At 41.2% G+C, this 19714-nt stretch overlaps 1 protein-coding gene and 1 pseudogene across 6 annotated transcripts; both read left to right on the forward strand.

Annotated features, from left to right (window-relative positions):
* Positions 1-242: 242 nt before the first annotated feature.
* On the forward strand, positions 243-6692 carry LOC125561818 (annotated as a pseudogene).
* A 4042-nt stretch (positions 6693-10734) lies between these two features.
* On the forward strand, positions 10735-16945 carry LOC5516141 (acid-sensing ion channel 1). Of its 6 annotated transcripts, none has more exons than XM_048727055.1 (6): positions 10735-11005; positions 11089-11147; positions 14363-14872; positions 15332-15595; positions 16631-16793; positions 16872-16945. In XM_048727055.1, the coding sequence occupies exons 3-6, from the start codon at positions 14363-14365 to the stop codon at positions 16925-16927; spliced, it is 993 nt and encodes a 330-aa protein (XP_048583012.1). In that variant the 5' UTR covers positions 10735-11005; positions 11089-11147; the 3' UTR covers positions 16928-16945. The 6 variants fall into 6 exon arrangements, with proteins under 6 accessions (XP_048583012.1, XP_048583009.1, XP_048583008.1 ...); XM_048727052.1 differs by lacking the exon at positions 11089-11147 and adding an exon at positions 13028-13083 and having other exon boundaries at positions 10736-11005; XM_048727050.1 differs by lacking the exons at positions 10735-11005; positions 11089-11147 and adding exons at positions 12806-12962; positions 13028-13083.
* The last annotated feature ends 2769 nt before the right edge of the window (positions 16946-19714 follow it).

The following is a 19714-nucleotide window of genomic DNA, read 5'->3' on the forward strand; positions in this document are numbered from 1 at the left end:
TTTTTTTTTTAAACTGCATCTCCTGAAATTTTCCGCTCCTTGACTAAAATTTTCAAGCTGAGTATATCCTCTGGTGTTATTCCTGATCCTTGGAAAAGTGCGAAAGTGTCACCACTTTTTAAAGATGGGTCTCTTTTTGACCGTACGAATTTTCGTCCCATCTCCGTACTTTGTATTCTATCCTAAGTTCTCGAGCGCCACACCTATACTAGGTTTTATAATTTTCTTACGTCTCAAGACCTCCTGACAGATGGGAACCTCATGTCGACAACAACAACTATTTTGCCGTGCATTCCGTTTTTATATCGACTGCCGTTCTGCTACATTTCCTAAACCCAGTCTAAAATGGGAAAAAAGTAACCCTAATGTGGTTTACTTCGTATTATATGCTGCTAACAGAAAACGTACATAATTTCCGACTTTCTGCTTTCTAGAAACCTTAGAGAAAAAGGTCGCCGTTTTCGTTCTTATCCGTGGGAATAGACCGATGATCAAAATTGTCGACATTTTTTAAGCGCATTCTATATCTGCAATTATAACATAGCTACATTCTAAAACGCGCTCTGATTGGCTCATTTTCTATGAACAAGAAATGGATATACCATAGAGATATACCATAAAAGAAAAAAAAAATCATTGCTGACAACAAAAAGTTCGCCAGATAAATACAACTCTACGACCTTTATACTTCCTTTTTGAGCTGCATTGTCTTTCTACATATGATGAATGAGGACGCATATTACTCGTGTTTTTCCCTTTAAGAAGGGAAAATGTTGTACCAATGGCAATGTTTTTAGAGAGCGAAAGTCGCCGATTTTCAAATCTGTCGGAAAAGGAACTAGAAAGCATTTTGTCAGAGAAACAATCAGAAAAGACAAAAAAGACAACAAATTGGTGTGTCTCCACGTTTAAAGGTACGGTACTATATATTTGAATTAAAACATTATTAAGAATTGTGCAATTTGAAAGGATAATTGTTAAGAATTACGTTAAAATTACTAAATAGTAACAGTGACAGTGACAACAAGAAAAACACCAATGAAACAGTTTTGCGAACTTTGTGGATTTATTATAAACAAATAATCAATTCTAACCTTTTTCCTGTATAATTACAGCTTGGTGCAAGGAAAAACAAAGACGTACTCCTGTAGAAGACATGAGCCTTGGACAACTTGATGCAAACCTCCGTCGTTTTTACGCTGAAGCAAGAAAAATAAACAGAGAAATGTACAGCAAGAAGGAACTACTCGGCTTTCGGCATGCCATTGAACGCCATCTCAACCAGCCACCCTTGTCGAGAAGCCTTAAGCTGTCTACCGACCCTAGATTAAAGTGGTCAAACGAGATGCTGGATGCTCAGCTTGTACAGATGAAGAGAAATGGCCTTGAGAACACCAAACACAAACCCGCCATCGAGGATGAAGACCTAAAAAAGCTCAAAACTTCCAAAGCACTTTCTCCGGATAGACCATCCGTCATCCAGTCTTCTAAGAAATGTGTGGTTCCACGTGGTCCTGCACTTTTGTAGAAGAGGTAGAGAGGGTCAGCGAGCATTGAAAAAAACGAGCTTCCTGTTTGAACAAGATGCAAGCGGCCGCCGCTACGTAACCATGTCGCACGACAAAGAACCATCCTGGAGGATTGAACGACAACGCGAGTTCAGAGAGACAAGCCCGAATGAATACCTGTCAACCCAAAAAATTTTTAAACCTGGAGATTCCTACTGGGAGGTTCGCGTATGTGTGTGTGTGTGGGGTGGGGGGGGGGGGGGGGGAGGAGGGGAGGTAGGCCTGAGTGATAATTGAATTTGAATTTGATATACGGGATAATGCACTGTTTTATTAGGTTTAGGTGGTCTATTTTGCTACAACTTTAATAACAATGCAAACAGTTTTACTTTATCATAATACACATTCCCATAAATGCACCATTTTCCACCACCACAACTCCATAACAACGATAAAAAGTGGCTTTTTCATATTCAAATCCACATACAATTATAACGATCGGCCCTAAGACAGACATGGTCTTTGTTATCCGACAGGGTGGTAACGGGTATTTTCGTGAAACAAGATTTGGCCATTTTTTACTGTCGAGAAACGACTATTTAAAAGGCTATTTGTCTGTCCGTGAAACGTGATCCATACCCCCTTTCACCACCCTGATACGAGTTACTACTTTCTCCTCACCATCTGGTAAAGAACCCCTCCCCCTGAAGTTATCTGCCCTGGGGCTCATCGGTGGTCCCGGTTGTAGACCAAAGTGGTGGTCTTGGCAGATTTCAGGAGCTCAGGAGGGAGCTTGATGCCGTCTGGCTGGTTGCTCTGCTCCAGCTTGACCGTCATGATGCTTGACAGCGTACCCTCGTGGTCTAAGCAGGAGCGGTAGGGTGTCATGTTCTTCTTTATCATGGAGAACACCCTCTCCTCAGCTGCATTGGAGTGTGGTATGGTCAATACCAGCTGGGCGACCTTGGAGAGACGCGGAAAGCGTGGTTGGCCATCAGGTGATACCAGGCCATTTAAGTAGCCCCACACAGCATCTGGCCTCAGGCACCCACCATCAACCAAGCTGGCTTGCCTGACAGCGCTAGGAAGGTCACCATCTGACATCAGAGAGAAGTCGTTCACCTCTCGGTAGAGGGCCTCCAGTTCGATGGCTGACCCAAAAGGGAGAAGGTTCGGATACCTATAAAAATGTGCAAACAAAATAAATTAATCGACAAAAACCAATGTGGTCGCGTACGAGAGCAATGAACAATAAATAGCATACTATTTCTAATCAGCACAGTTACAAACCTCTGAACAAAGAAAACCGGCATGTCAGCATCGATGGTCTCTCGCTCTTCAAAGTGTACAAACCCTGCGTTTACTAGCAGGTCTTCCTTAAAAGACATGCGCTTAAGGGCGTACTGGAAAGCTGAGGCATAAAACAGGTTGGTTCCCTTGTAACATGTTGATGCGGCGTCAGGGCTAACATCGCCGGCGGCAACAAGCTAATTCAAAGAAGTCTTCGTGATAAGCCCAACATCCACATTGGACTCTATGAATAAATATTGAGGACATGGGGGTTAGTAAATATTGCCACGAACGCATTACTGAAAAACCTCCGTAGATAATTTCAATGTTCACGACGGCAAAAAAAAACTACATGGAGAAATTGCAGCGTTTTCATGTATGGAACCGATCGCCTAGATACAGTTAACACCCACATATAAGAACACATGGATAAAGAACATCAGGCTGAAATTTGGCAAATAAAGCACCACTGTTATAAGAACAATATCAGCCTGGAAAAAAATGTTCTTATAAAATGGGAAGGGTGTCAAAATTACACAAATTACCATAAGAACTATACAAGTCATACACCCTTCTTGGTTACTGTTTTGTTTCATTACTGATTTCAGTAGACTATTTGAACATTAGGTTTTTAATTATTGTTCCATCAATTTTATATAAATGTCCGAAAACATGATTAAAATTTTTAGCAACATTTTTTTATGCTGTACAGCACTAAATTTAAAAAAAAAATTAAGAACATTTAAGAACATCCTGAGGCTGATTTTTCACTAAGCATTCTATAAATAAGAACACAATCAGTCTGACCTCTGAAATTGTGTGTTCTTATATGCGGGTGTTTACCGTAGTGCGCCAGGCATCTTGTTGCCACCAAGTTAGATTGGTGGTCTCATTCGAGTGAGAGAAAGATGAAACCGTGAAAATCCAACACATTGTCTCTGATCATAATTGAGGACCTAGCCGTCTTATGATTACTAACGTGAGTGTGACATCTGGTTTTGTTACCAACCTGGCAAATGCTTGGATGCATCCAGGAGCTCTTCCATTGACGCTGCTTGGTGGACGGTCTTTCGTGGGATAAACTTCATCGCCAGCTGCTGGAGGAAGCGTTTAAGGCTCGAGCTAATGGCGCCAATGAGAGGGTCGTCTCTCTGAAGAACTAGGTTGAGGTTTAGGAAGATCTGCAAGGCGGCCTGATAAAACAGGAGATAGACCTCTGTCATGGGGTTTCCGAAGGTTACTTTAAGCCTCTTGAAGCGTGGTGCACTTTCCCCCTCCGACAGGAAGTAGGATCGTAGTGTAGGATACCGTGTAAGCAGCCGGGTTACCACTTTCTCCATGCTGAGCCATCTAGTACTTCCATATTTCAGGATCTTATGATACTCTTGATCACAGAACTGAGCATACTCGACTAGCTTCGCCTTCCGCTTTGTTGATTGGTCGAACCAATAAAACACATCCACCATAAGATCTTGGACGTCGAATCCGGTTGCTTCTGTCAGTGCAGTCGAGGCCTCCATTGCAGTGTTGTGTACCACATGGCACTGACATCCACTGAAATACACCACGTCGTTCTTCGACTGGACCCTCGTCATGATGGAGCTACGTTTCCCGACGTTAACGCTGGCGTTATCAACTAAAGATAAAGCAACAACAAATTAACACCCGTTTAACTAAAAAAGGACGGTGACAGAAGCAGATTATAAAAACGTACGCGGCTATCATTGGCATGGGGTTTCATAACACCGTCCTCCGAGGCTACCAGCCCATGTACATCAGGCCAATTTAAATTAATATAGCGATATAAAAAATACCGTGAAACCTCTAAAACCCCCACCCCTTTACTCCTAAGCGCTTGCGATACAGCCTCGTGTACTATAGTCTCATGTAGCCTAGCGTCCTATACAATACCTCCAAATGCCACGCAATTTTGCCAAGGAATATCAAGAGATGTCAGACCATCCATCTATGCTGGCGAAGATATCCTCAGCTGTACCCCCACTTGTCATGCAGATGTCGAGGAAGCTTGTCTTCACCCGCTGCAACTGACTGTCGTATATCCTAACCGTAAGCGGGTTCATCTTCTGCGTGCCATTATCGTTGGATCCGTCGTCGGCTAGGGAAAAAGGTGAAGATTTCATGCCCTCGACCAATGCGCTTCTGTTCAATAAAAAGACGTTACACATTAATAAATGCAATCATGGCCTGGGTTTTAATTGCGATTTTAACTAGGAATTTGTAAACACTAACTAGGCATTCTAAACATCTGGTTGGGGGGGGGGGGAAGGGGGGGGAGAACACATTGAATTGGATGTATTTATACATGCCATCGCAACAAACTTGGCAGTTTGATTTTTCAGACGACAGAAATGCGTACTCGGAGTTTGAACTTTGTGTTTGTGCGAATGGGGTTATAGTCCGAAAAAAGAATTAAATAAAAGACCGCTCGGGCATATAATATCGCATACGCAATAATCGCAAATTTAAACTAATCCGAAATTTAAACTGCCATTACGCAGTTGAATTATTTAGTAAGAACGCGTTGTCGTTCCCCTGTTGTTGTTCAGATTGATTTTCTTCAAAGCAATTGGACGCCAGGAGGGGGGGGGGAGTACTCTATCATGTTGACTATACGAGGATGCTACGCCCGAAAGGGGTCCGTTTGATGCTCGAACTGTACGAAAGGATTACAATTTTGCGGTGATTTCACTATATACAAGAATAGCGGATTCGCGATTTTCACCATAATACGGTGTTTTTGCTTTCATAACTTTTTGCTTTCAACTTTATAAAAAGGGTACTTTTTCAATTCACTATATAGGTCCAAAGTCTGGGCGGAGCATCCCTGTATACAGATCTTCGAAGAATAACTCTCCATGGACCCGACCGGTCAATGAAATTTTCATCTCTATTTCATTTAATTATTTCCTTTTGTGGATCTGCCAGCCCAGCGAAATAAAGAAAAAGGACTGGCGTCTATATAGCAGGGGATCTGTGGGGAAAAAGTGACAACTCCAGCCCCTCCCCCAGGAGTCGAAATTGCCTGATCGGCCATGAATGAATTGTCCTAGACCTAATTAAATTCCTACTTTAAAAATTAATATATTTTGGCCGGTTGTTTCCAGCAACTTTTTTTGAATCCACTTCATTACAGTGGAATCATTTATTTATGCTCCAGCTAATGCAAAAGACACAATTATTTTTCTAAAAGTGTAGGAAACGATCAATGCTAGTGGAAAGCGTGTGGAATTTTACGAATTGCTGTTTGTTGGCAACGCAAAATAGTCGATTTTACTCACCTGGCGAATTAAATGCTTGCGTCTGAACGTCAAGTGGAGCTATATCTTTCAGCTTTTTCTCCACTAGGTTTCTTAACCCTATGAATCCCGAAGGAAGTGCCCCTAAAAACTCTCTTTGAATGCCACCGAAATCGATGGTTTGCGCCATGTTTACAGATGGCACAGTGTCTGGCTTTTTGGGGGAAAAACCGCGTACTACTCCACGTGCGTGACCTATGAGACGATGCATGCAATTGGCTTATAACTAACCAATCAACTCAGCTGATGTATTTTTTATTTCTATTACGGTCAATGGTTTGTCTACTGCTTAACCAATCATCCCATATGTAGTTTTATATCCCCTGTCTGGCATCGGTTTCTCGACGATTCGCAAAAAAAATAACTCACACGTGTTTTTCAAAACATTGTATTCATCATCACAGAGTTTTCGGGCAATTACAACTTAAAGTCTCCGAGAATACTACTGAAACTGGAGATTTAGCGTTAAACCTGGAGACCTGGAGATTTGCTGCAAAACCTGGAGACTCCCGGTTTATCCGGGAGAGTTGACAGATCTGCGAATGTACGAGACAGACCACCCCATCCGAAAAAATAAACTCATAAAAATGTTTGAGAATATAATTTAGTTTATTTTTTTCCATAAGCTTGAGATGCCGCTTTCGTATGATGGCTTCAAAGCTATTCAATTGTATATTTCGAAACTGAATCCCAAATGTGAAACATTTTTCCAGTATCCAAAGAAATGCTGGCGTCCCGACGACGACGTGTGGTTTGACAACAAGCCTGTCGGAGTAAACAAACTGGACGGTATGATGAAAGAGATAAGCCGTGAAGCAAACCTCTCACGTTAATACACAAACCACTGTGTCAGAGCCACTGCAATAACTTTGATGTCTAATGCTGGAGTTCCAAACCGCCATATTATGGCCATTTCTGGTCATAGAAACGAGCAAAGCTTGCCGCACTACAACACATGGCCGTCTACAGAGCTAGCTTCACCATTGCTCCGATGTTATTTCACGCAGTTTGACCTCAGGACAGTCCGTAGTCCCGATGAATCCTCAACAAGAAGCAGTGAGTCTTTCGACGGCTGTCCAGCAGAATAATGTGGTCGCTAATGTTACCAAGAGCCAAGACATGCCATTTGGATCCTTGTTCAGTAACTGCACAATCCAAAATGTGCAGGTTGTGATGGAAAAAACTGATCACTGAAATCGAACTGCAAGTGAAACCCCGTAAAAGCTGTAGCAATCTTGGTTTGGAAAAATTGTTGTAGAAACTTTTTAAAGACTTTTCTTTCCATTTTCTACTCAGTAGTAGTAGGTTTCCCGTAAGATTGGACTCTTGGATTGTCATATGTTGTAGAGAGAAGTGTTCTCGAAATCCCGTAATAAAAATTTTGCTAGTGTGTTGAGCACGTGTGTCTGGGCACGCACGATGATTATGTAATCACTTTTTCGGAAATTAAATTTTCGCTCTTTGCTATGTTATAAAAGCAATGGTTCATACTTAGCGTGCGTATTTCCAGTTCTGGAAGCACTTGCATAGTTTAAAGAGCACTCTGGCAGCTAGAGTAGCACCCGGCTGCGACTCTTACGCCACCATCGTGCTCTCACAGGCGTACTAGAATCAGTCCCTTGTGATCCTTCGGGAAAATAAAATATCATTTGAAGTTTTGTCTTGACTGTTTTCTGAATAAAGCTAGTTACATTACTATATTAGCCTCGTCTTTATCTTTAATTAGGATAATTGCCCCTAGCAAGCTAATCCGGCAATGAGCGGTCGACGACCAAGGACCAATGGATAAAAAAAAAAAAAAAAAAAAAGCTGACTACAACAACAGAATAAATAAATAAATAATAATAAATAATACATAAATAAACAGTACAATCAAGTAATAATAATGATACACAAAAAACACATTAAAAACAAATAAATAAAGCATACGATCATTGCAGGATTAGCTCGCTAGGCAAGGCCGCACGAAATTGTGTTACAGTTGATATATTGTTAAAGCATGATTGAGACAGTGAGTTCCAAACTGGAACAGATCTTACATAGAACGAAAACTTGTAACAATTTACTGCTGGTGTTGGATGGTCAAACTGGAAACAATGACGGGCACTAGTCCTAGTAGCATAATTGAAGTGTCTCAGCTTAATGTCAGTGGGAAAGTCAATGTTTACGTGATGAAAATTAACATTGTAAAATAAAGAAATATCATTTACCACTCTACGATTTTGTAACGATTGCCATCCTAGTTGGGCAATCATGTTTGAAACACTACTATCTCTACGATAATCGTTTGTGACAAAGCGGGCAGCGCGGCGTTGAATTGACTCGACACAGTTGGTGTCCTTTTGAGTGTGTGGAGACCACGCTGGGGAGGCATATTCAGCTACAGGACGCACAAGACTAATGTAGGCTTTCTCCTTGACCTCAGCGGGACATGATGATAAGTTCCTCTGGAGAATGTTTAGCACCCTGTTCGCTTTCTTCTTGATCTCGTCACACTGTTTGGACCAGTTAAGACTAGGCGTGATGTAAATGCCTAAGTACTTTTGAAACCGCACACCTTCCAGAACAGAACCACATAATGTGTAGGAACCTTGAAATGGGAAGCGCTTCAAAGTGATCGACATCACGTAGCATTTTTTAGGGGCGAATGACATCTGCCACCGTTTGGCCCATTGCTCAAGGTAATGCAGGTCTTGTTGTAAGATTGCGTAGTCGGAATGGTCATGGATGGGGCGATAGAGTACACTGTCATCAGCAAAAAGCTTCACTTGTGATTGGATACCAGATGGCATGTCATTGATGAACATTAGAAATAATATTGGTCCCAATACAGTGCCTTGCGGCACTCCAGACAGCACAGTTGACCAGCTTGAACAGGCACCATTTACAACAACTCGTTGCCTACGGTCAATCAGAAAGTTTCTAAGCCATATAAGCATTTTTCCTCTGACACCATAGAACTGAGCCTTAGCAAGAAGACGTTCGTGGGGAACAGAGTCAAATGCTTTGGCGAAATCCAAAAAGATGACATCTACTTGGCCATGAGCATTTAACACTGAGGCCCAGTCATGAATCACTGAGACTAACTGCGTTGTACAGGAGAGACCTTTCTGAAAACCATGCTGGTGGTGTGAGATAATGCTATGTTCCGAGAGGTGGCTTGTGAGTTGTTTACATACTATATGCTCCATGACCTTGCATACGAGGGAGGTTAGGGATACCGGTCTGTAATTCTTTGGGTCAGCTCTGTGACCCTTCTTGAAAATTGCAACAACGTTCGCATCTTTCCAGGAAGATGGCAGTTTTCCCGAGTCGTACGACTGCTGGAAGAGAGAGGCAAATATTGGCGCCAGTTCACAAGCGGCCTCTTTGAGGAGACGCGCGGGGATAGAGTCAGGTCCGCAAGCCTTGTCGGTCTGAATAAGTTGGAGTTGTTTTTGTATACCGGCCGCGGAGAAAATGATGTCTGTGACGTCCGGGAAAGGCGAGCCGTCGAGAACAGGAACATTTGTGAGATCTTCGTGTGTAAACACGCTATCATATTGTGCCCTTAGTGCTTCCGCTTTCGCAACGTCTGACGCGCACACATGGTTGTCCCAGAATAGGGTTGGTATTCCAAGAGAGTCGGACCGCAGGAGTTTCAAGTAGGACCACGCCCTTTTGACCCCGTGAGGTCGAGAAGTTACAGAATCGGACGCAATCCCGTTCATCACCTCATTGATGTATCTGTTATGCTCTTCTCTTATGCGTTTACTTGCGCTGTTACGTAGATTCCGGTATGAATTTAGGTCTTTATCTTTGCCACTACGTTTTGCCTTTTTGAAAGCCCTATCACGTTTCCTCATCAAACGTTTGACGGATGGGTTTATCCACGGCAGGTGACGTTTGCCTTTAGTCATCTTGTGGGGTATAAATCTGTCCATAACGTCTGTGATGCAGTTAGAGACATCTGACCAGTTCTCTTCAACGGACCTGTGTTGACAATCTGTAAGGTAGCCCGACGCGAAAGATAACAAATGAGACCTTAGGCCTACAAAGTCGGCTTTGTGGAACTGGTAAGTGTGTTATAATTAAGGGAAATTGTGGCGCAGAAAGGGTTTAGTCCCTCGAACTAGCTTTATTGAGAAAACAGTCAAGACACAACTTCAAATTATATTTTATTTTCCCGAAGGATCACGAGGGACTGATTCTAATGCTGGTCCGCCTGTGGTACTCTCTAAACTATGCGCGTGCTTCCAGAACTGGATATACGCACGATAAGAATGGACCATCCCTTTAATAGACGGCAAACCTGTCCGTATTATTCTGCAAAAAGGAGGGCCATATATTATTAAATTGTAATAGGTTATTATGCAACCCTCTTGAAATTAAGTTTATTGTATTGTATTGTGGGAATGATCAAGGCTTTTGCAAAGGACATTAAGAGGAGTTCGCCAGGACTCTTTACATCTCCTTTTACGCCTTACGGAAATAAAGTGGAAACAAGTGCCTACAATAGAATTGATGGAAATTTAATTTGTTTGCTGAATGGCAATGAAATCTACCATCCAATCTTAACCAATTGTAACATACATTAGGCAGTTGGCAGGTGTTAATGATAAAATATACTGTTATTGGTTATGAATTTCAGCCCCAATACGCTGATGCAACAATTGAAAAGTAATTCAAAGAGGTTATACAATGCTATGCTACGAAGTTCTCCAATGGTATCACACATCAGTGTGGTTTAATCACTATTAAACTCCGCCGCCCAAGAAAATATGACAAAAGCAAGTGACGTGCATTCAGAGTTAATTAAATTCATTTGGTTGCATCGTATTTTCTATTCATTTAGAAACGTTCGGAGGAACAGTGCAAATAAGACGAGGTCGCACATAGCTCGTTTCTAAGGTAAACAAAATGCAGGAATTTTAAACGTTAAAAGAGCGTACATACAAGCTTAATTTTTCTATATTTCTATCTTATGCTTATAGGTTTTATACATAGCATACTAAAAGCTTTATATCTGATGTTTTAAAAGTCAATCGAACAGGTGCAGTTAAAATCATCTCCGATTTTTTTATGGGTTTTAAAATCAAACATTCTAAACATTCATCGAGTACAAACCTCAAATGTTATACCCGGAGCTGTTTCCCATGTTGCGATTTCTTTGGTGTTTTAAAATTATTTTTGAAACAGGTTTTTTATTCGATCATACATTCTCAAACTCATGAATTAAAAAAAAAACTTGAAAACATAATACAATGCGAAGTATTTTAAATAGTTATTGTTATTTATTCAATAAAGCACATTGTTTGTACTTGATGAAGACACGAAACTTGTTTTCTTGTACGTTTTTAAACCAGATTAGAAGGTACCTCGCGCCTTATTCGTGTTTTATATTACTTCCTTGAGTGAGCAATTTAGTTTGGAATAAGTTTATTCGAAAGGCTTCATGAAATTTGCCGATTTTTGTTAAAGCCCTGCTCTTCTACGGGACCCTAGCTGCTTCTCAATGCTTACCCTGTTGTCTTCATCATTATTCAGATGAACTCTTGGGAGCACTTTTGTTTGATTTATAATTCTTTATCTACTTATGAGAAAATTTCGAGCGAAACTCGAGTTAAAATGAGGTCAAAACAAATGCAGGGCGACTAATAAGTTTTCCTGGGCAAAAACCCCCCACCGTAGCAATTCAAGAGAAAAAAGGAGCCATTTCATGAAAAGCTTATTTTTGGCGTAAATATGTTTTGGGCCCGACTCGAGCTCATTTTAGCCCGGGCGCAGCGAGCGTTCGATTTCAATGTTTGACAAACATCTTTGAATGTTTAGCCAAGCTTTAAGGTAAGCAAAATGCAGACATTTTAAACGTTAAAAGAACGTACATACAAGCTTAATTTTTCTATATTTCCATCTTATGCTTCTATACAGAGCATACTAAAAGCTTTATATCGGAAGTTTTAAAAGTCAATCGAACAGGTGCAGTTATAATCATCTCCGATTTTTTTATGTGTTTTAAAATGCTGGGCGACTTATAAGTTTTCCTAGTGGTAAAACCCCCCGCACTAGCAATTCAATAGAGAAAAAGGAGCCATTTCGTGAAAAGCTTATTTTTGACTAGATGTAAAAGTAAAGCTAGTTACATCACTATATTAGACTCGTGTGTTATAATTAAGGGAATTGTGGCGCAGAAAGGGTTTAGTCCCTCGAACTAGCTTTATTGAGAAAACAGTCAAGACACAACTTCAAATTATATTTTATTTTCCCGAAGGATCACGGGGGACTGATTCTAATGCTGGTCCGCCTGTGGTACTCTCTAAACTATGCGCGTGCTTCCAGAACTGGATATACGCACGATAAGAATGGACCATCCCTTTAATAGACGGCAAACCTGTCCGTATTATTCTGCAAAAAGGAGGGCCATATATTATTAAATTGTAATAGGTTATTATGCAACCCTCTTGAAATTAAGTTTATTGTATTGTATTGTGGGAATGATCAAGGCTTTTGCAAAGGACATTAAGAGGAGTTCGCCAGGACTCTTTACATCTCCTATTACGCCTTAGGGAACAAAGTGGAAACAAGTGCCTACAATAGAATTGATGGAAATTTAATTTGTTTGCTGAATGGCAATGAAATCTACCATCCAATCTTAACCAATTGTAACACACATCAGGCAGTTGGCAGGTGTTAATGATAAAATATACTGTTATTGGTTATGAATTTCAGCCCCAATACGCTGATGCAACAATTGAAAAGTAATTCAAAGAGGTTATACAATGCTATGCTACGAAGTTCTCCAATGGTATCACACATCAGTGTGGTTTAATCACTATTAAACTCCGCCGCCCAAGAAAATATGACAAAAGCAAGTGACGTGCATTCAGAGTTAATTAAATTCATTCGGATGCATCGTATTATCTATTCATTTAGAAACGTTCGGAGGAACAGTGCAAATAAGACGAGGTCGCACATAGCTCGTTTCTAAGGTAAACAAAATGCAGGAATTTTAAACGTTAAAAGAGCGTACATACAAGCTTAATTTTTCTATATTTCTATCTTATGCTTCTAGGTTTTATACATAGGATACTAAAAGCTTTATATCTGATGTTTTAAAAGTCAATCGAACAGGTGCAGTTAAAATCATCTCCGATTTTTTTATGGGTTTTAAAATCAAACATTCTAAACATTCACCGAGTACAAACCTCAAATGTTATACCCGGAGCTGTTTCCCATGTTGCGATTTCTTTGATGTTTTAAAATCATTTTTGAAACAGGTTTTTTATTCGATCATACATTCTCAAACTCATGAATTGAAAAAAACTTGAAAACATAATACAATGCGAAGTATTTTAAATAGTTATTGTTATTTATTCAATAAAGCACATTGTTTGTACTTGATGAGTACACGAAACTTGTTTTCTTGTACGTTTTTAAACCAGATTAGAAGGTACCTCGCGCCTTATTCGTGTTTTATATTACTTCCTTGAGTGAGCAATTTAGTTTGGAATAAGTTTATTCGAAAGGCTTCATGAAATTTGCCGATTTTTGTTAAAGCCCTGCTGTTCTACGGGGACCCTAGCTGCTTCTCAATGCTTACCCTGTTGTCTTCATCATTATTCAGATGAACTCTTTTAGACAATCAACAATTAGGGGTTTACACTTTTTGGGAGCACTTTTGTTTGATTTATAATTCTTTATCTACTTATGAGAAAATTTCGAGCGAAACTCGAGTTAAAATGAGGTCAAAACAAATGCAGGGCGACTAATAAGTTTTCCTGGGCAAAAACCCCCCACCGTAGCAATTCAAGAGAAAAAAGGAGCCATTTCGTGAAAGCTAATTTTTGGCGTAAATATGTTTTGGGCCCGACTCGAGCTCATTTTAGCCCGAGCGCAGCGAGCGTTCGATTTCAATGTTTGACAAACATGTTTGAATGTTTAGCCAGGCTTTAAGGTAAGCAAAATGCAGAAATTTTAAACGTTAAAAGAGCGTACATACAAGCTTATTTTTTCCATCTTATGCTTCTATACAGAGCATACTAAAAGCTTTATATCGGATGTTTTAAAAGTCAACCGAACAGTTGCAGTTATAATCATCTCCGATTTTTTGATGAGTTTTAAAATGCTGGCCGACTTATAAGTTTTCCTAGTGGTAAACCCCCCCGCAGTAGCAATTCAATAGAGAAAAAAGGAGCCATTTCGTGAAAAGCTTATTTTTGACTAGATGTAAATGTTGTCGTAACTGATGCGCCGTCTTTAATCACACAGATGAAACAATCAGCAAACATCGAACAGGATGAGCTTGCCACAGTTGTCCTCGAGGACTTCAAGTCTAACACCACCCTCCACGGGCTTCCTCATGCCCTAAACAGCACTCGGAATTGGCGCAAGGCACTCTGGGTCTGCCTGACGCTCGGGTCAGCGGCAGCGCTTGTAACCCAATTGACCGAAAACTGGGAAACTCTTTTTTCTTATGAAATCGTAAAGTTGTCAACCCCGAAGTTACATGAGAATCTTACCTTCCCAGCAGTGACGATCTGCAACGAGAATAATCTACGAAAGAGCAAAGTTACAAACACTTCATTACAACAGGTGTATGAATACTTACGAAATAAAACAATTGGTAATGTGACAGATCAGGTCTTAGATTATCCGTTAGGGATGACAAAAGTGTTTGGAAAGGACGGCCATGACATGAGAGACATGCTTCTTACTGCATCCTGGAACGGACTTGTTTCTGTAACCTCCCAAGACTTTCAGCCCTACTTTTATTCAAAGGTAAAGTCCTTTTTGAGAATCTTATAAAGTGGTGCATGAAGGGCGTGGCGTGGAGGAAGAGATGGGTTCCATTTGTGCAGTTGTCCGTTGTTTAGTATATGATAATACTCTTTGATTAAGCAGCATTGTCACCAGTTTACTTCAAGAGGGCTGACGGAAACATCAACCGACAAGAGACAAAAGGATCTTTTAGAATCAACGCTACCCTCAAAGAAACTTGATAGATAGATACACTGTTCTTACAATTTTGAAATATTTTTCGCGTTTTCCGTTAAAAATCATCGTAGATTGTTGCATTATCGACTGAAAGTTAACTGGTGACATCGCCGCTTTAATGTTAGCAGTTATTTGATCTGTTTTCTCAAACCTTTGCTTTTTTATTTAAAGTTTGCATTGGTTGCAAATGTTATCCTTTTATTGCCTTATAAGTTTAAATAAGGAAATCAATCTTTATTTCAGTATGGAAAATGCTTTGTATTCAACGGTTCACAAAACAAAACAAGTCCCGCAAGAACAACTACACTTAAGGGCATGGGGTCGGGATTTGAGGCGCTACTCGATATTCAGCCTGAAGAATACATGGATTTATCATCTAATGAGGCATCTAGCGCGATTGGACTTGTAGTTAACATACACGATCAGCACCAGGACCCCGCGATAATAGATACAGGAGTATCAGTTGCACCTGGATCAAGAGTAGATTTTGCCATAAAGCTGACACAGGTGAGCTAGTACCACCACCACCATCATCACCACCACCACCACCACCACCATCACCACCACCATCACCACAACCACTAACTACCGCCACCATCATCATCATCACCACCAGCACCACCGCCACCACCACCATCATCACCACAATCATCACCACCATCACCACAACCACTAACTACCACCACCACCAACACCACCATCACCATCACCATCACCACCACAACCACCGTCACCACAACCACCACCGCAACCACTAACTACCGCCACCACCACCATTATCATCATCACCACCAGCACCAGCACCAGCACCACCACCGCCATCACCACCACAAAACCACCACCACCACCATCATCATCATCATCTCCAAACTACCATCATCTAAATAATAGTCATTACTATCACCAAAATCAGACCCCACAAGTCCTCTTTCGGTCCGCAATAGATGTGCTATTTTGTAGACAAAACTATACAGCACGGATAAAAAAGGCAATCTAGATCACTCGGTATAAACCTAAAAGTCAAACTTTCTTTGTAGCTTAATCCGAAAACAAATGTCCCGTGGTGATTGCAATGGCATAAAATGGCCTATTTTGTTCTTTCGGGGTGGTGAGATTTATTATCAGAAAACTCACCCCCTTCCTACGAACCCCTTCCCCCGGAAAAAAAATAGGTCCACTTTTCTGATTTCGCACCGTGTCTAACTACTGAGAAAATCCTGGGTGCGGGCCTGAAAACAGTCATAATATCATCATCAGCGAAAAAAAAAATGAAAAAAAATTCAAGCAACGCTTGGGGTCGAATAATATTCACCAGCCAAATGAAGTCACGAGAATACAGTATATAACATATAGTCCTAGAAAAGTGATCATTATTCGTTCAAAAAATAAGGCCCTCATCTAAATCCCCCAAATCCGAGCGTCAACATTTCTCCCATCCCCCACTTAATCATTTAATCATGATTATGACTGCTGCTCTCTCACAACAGTATTTCACATTGCGGTTATTCCATATGTACTCATAAACATATTTACTCTTTGCAGCAAAAGCGACTACCATTCCCTTACCCATCTAAGTGCGAAAAGGTGGAAAAAGCAAGGCTCCCATTGACTGACAGGGTTTATTCTGTCAGTCGATGTGAAGAAGAATGCAGAGCCAAAGATTTGGAAGATAGGTGTGGATGCAGGTTTCTGGACTTCGCCAATGGTAAAAGATTCTAATGTGAATTAAGCTTTTACCGTGAAAGCTTGTGAAAGCTCAAATGTTACCACCCTTGCATTCCAGACAAGGATGTTCCCTACTGTACACCAAGAGACAAGAAATGCACAATGAGTAAGTAGAGGGGAAAAGAGAGGGGCATTGTAGCTCCCTACTGTACCATGAAAGCGATATGTGTTTGTGTTTTCTTTGCTTGCCTTGTTTGCCTTATTGCTAATAAATGAATGAATGAATGAATAAATAAATGAACGCTCCTAGTGATGGGCCCACTCATATTATTTATATCACAGCTGTACGGTTCTAGTGATGGCCTCACTCATAGTACCTATATCACAGTTGTACGGTCCTAGTGATGGGCTCACTCATAGTTCCTATATCACAGTTATACACTCCTAGTGATGGGCTCACTAATAGTACCTATATCACAGTTGTACGCTCCTAGTGATGGGCTCACTCATAGTACCTATATCACAGTTGTACGCTCCTAGTGATGGGCTCACTCATAGTACCTATATCACAGTTGTACGCTCCTAGTGATGGGCTCACTCACAGTACCTGTATCACAGTTGTACGCTACTAGTGATAGGCTTACTCATAGTACCTATATCACAGTTGTACGCTCCTAGTGATGGGCTCACTCATAGTACCTATATCACAGTTGTACACTCCTAGTGATGGGCTCACTCATGGTACCTATATCACAGTTGTACACTCCTAGTGATGGGCTCACTCATAGCACCTATATCACAGTTGTACGCTCCAAGTGATGGGCTCACTCATAGTACCTATATCACAGTTGTAAGCTCCTAGTGATGGGCTCACTCATAGTACCTATATCACAGTTGTACACTCCTAGTGATGGGCTCACTCATAGTACCTATATCACAGTTGTAAGCTCCTAGTGATGGGTCACTCATAGTACCTATATCACAGTTGTACGCTCCTAGTGATGGGCTCACTCATAGTACCTATCACAGTTGTACACTCCTAGTGATGGGCTCACTCATAGTACCTATATCACAGTTGTACGCTATTGGTAATGGGCTCACTCATAGTACCTATATCACAGTTGTACGCTCCTAGTGATGGGCTCACCTATAGAACCTATATCACAGTTGTACGCTATTGGTAATGGGTTCACTCATTGTACCCATGTCACAGTTGTACGCTCCTAGTGATGGGCTCACTCATAGTACCTATATCACAGTTGTACGCTCCTAGTGATGGGTTCACTCATTGTACCTATATCACAGTTGTACGCTCCTAGTGATGGGCCCACTCATAGTACCTCTATCACAGTTGTACGCTCCTAGTGATGGGCTCACTCATAGTACCTATATCACAGTTGTACGCGCTCCTAGTGATGGGCTCACTCATAGCACCTATATAAAATTTGTACGCTATTGGTAATGAGCTCACTCATAGTACCTATATCACAGTTGTACGCTCCTAGTGATGGGCTCACTCATAGTACCTATATCACAGTTGTACGCTCCTAGTGATGGGTTCACTCATAGTACCTCTATCACAGTTGTACGCTCCTAGTGATGGGCTCACTCATAGTACCTATATCACAGTTGTACGCTCCTAGTGATGGGCTCACTCATACTACCTATATTACAGTTTGACGCTCCTAGTGATGGGCTCACTCATAGTACCTATATCACAGTTGAACGCTCCTAGTGATGGGCTCACTCATAGTACCTATATAACAGTTGTACGCTCCTAGTGATGGGCTCACTCTTAGTACCTATATCACAGTTGTACGCTCCTAGTGATGGGCACACTCGTAGTACCTACATCACAGTTGTACGCTCCTAGTGATGGGCTCACTCATAGTACCTATATCACAGTTGTACGCTCCTAGTGATGGGCTCACTCATAGTACCTGTATCACAGTTGTACGCTCCTAGTGATGGGCTCACTCATAGTACCTATATCACAGTTTTAAGCTCCTAGTGATGGGCTCACTCATAGTACCTATATCACAGTTGTACACTCCTAGTGATGGGCTCATTCATAGTGCTTATCACAGTTGTACACTCCTAGTGATGGGTTCACTCATAGTACCTATATCACAGTTGTACGCTCCTAGTGATGGGCTCACTCATAGTACCTATCACAGTTGTACGCTCCTAGTGATGGGCTCACTCATAGTACCTATATCACAGTTGTACACTCCTAGTAAAGGGCTCATTCATAGTACCTATCACAGTTGTACACTCCTATTGAAAGGCTCACTCATGGTACCTATATCACAGTTGTACACTCCTAGTGATGGGCTCACTCATAGCACCTATATCACAGTTGTACGCTCCAAGTGATGGGCTCACTCATAGTACCTATATCACAGTTGTAAGCTCCTACTGATGGGCTCACTCATAGTACCTATATCACAGTTGTACGCTCCTAGTGATGGGCTCACTCATAGTACCTATATCACAGTTGTAAGCTCCTATTGATTGGCTCACTCATAGTACCTATATCACAGTTGTACGCTCCTAGTGATGGGCTCACTCATAGTACCTATATCACAGTTGTAAGCTCCTACTGATGGGCTCACTCATAGTACCTATATGCAGTTGTACGCTCCTAGTGATGGGCTCACTCATAGTACCTATATCACAGTTGTAAGCTCCTATTGATTGGCTCACTCATAGTACCTATATCACAGTTGTACACTCCTAGTGATGGGCTCACTCATAGTACCTATATCACAGTTGTACACTCCTAGTGATGGGCTCACTCATAGTACCTATATCACAGTTGTACGCTCCTAGTGATGGGCTCACTCATAGTACCTATATTACAGTTGTATGCTCCTAGTGATGGGCACACTCGTAGTACCTACATCACAGTTGTACGCTCCTAGTGATGGGCTCACTCATAGTACCTATATCACAGTTGTA

Source organism: Nematostella vectensis, chromosome 4 (assembly GCF_932526225.1).
Source record: "Nematostella vectensis chromosome 4, jaNemVect1.1, whole genome shotgun sequence".
In the NCBI taxonomy this organism is placed as follows: domain Eukaryota; kingdom Metazoa; phylum Cnidaria; class Anthozoa; order Actiniaria; family Edwardsiidae; genus Nematostella; species Nematostella vectensis.

Excerpts from the sequence above, each read along its gene's own strand:
- LOC5516141 (XM_048727055.1), top strand. The coding sequence starts at position 14,363 with ATGAAACAATCAGCAAACATCGAACAGGATGAGCTTGCCACAGTTGTC. Across the intron at positions 14,873-15,331 it reads AGCCCTACTTTTATTCAAAG|TATGGAAAATGCTTTGTATT; the intron begins GTAAAGTCCTTT and ends TCTTTATTTCAG. Across the intron at positions 16,794-16,871 it reads GTTTCTGGACTTCGCCAATG|ACAAGGATGTTCCCTACTGT; the intron begins GTAAAAGATTCT and ends CTTGCATTCCAG.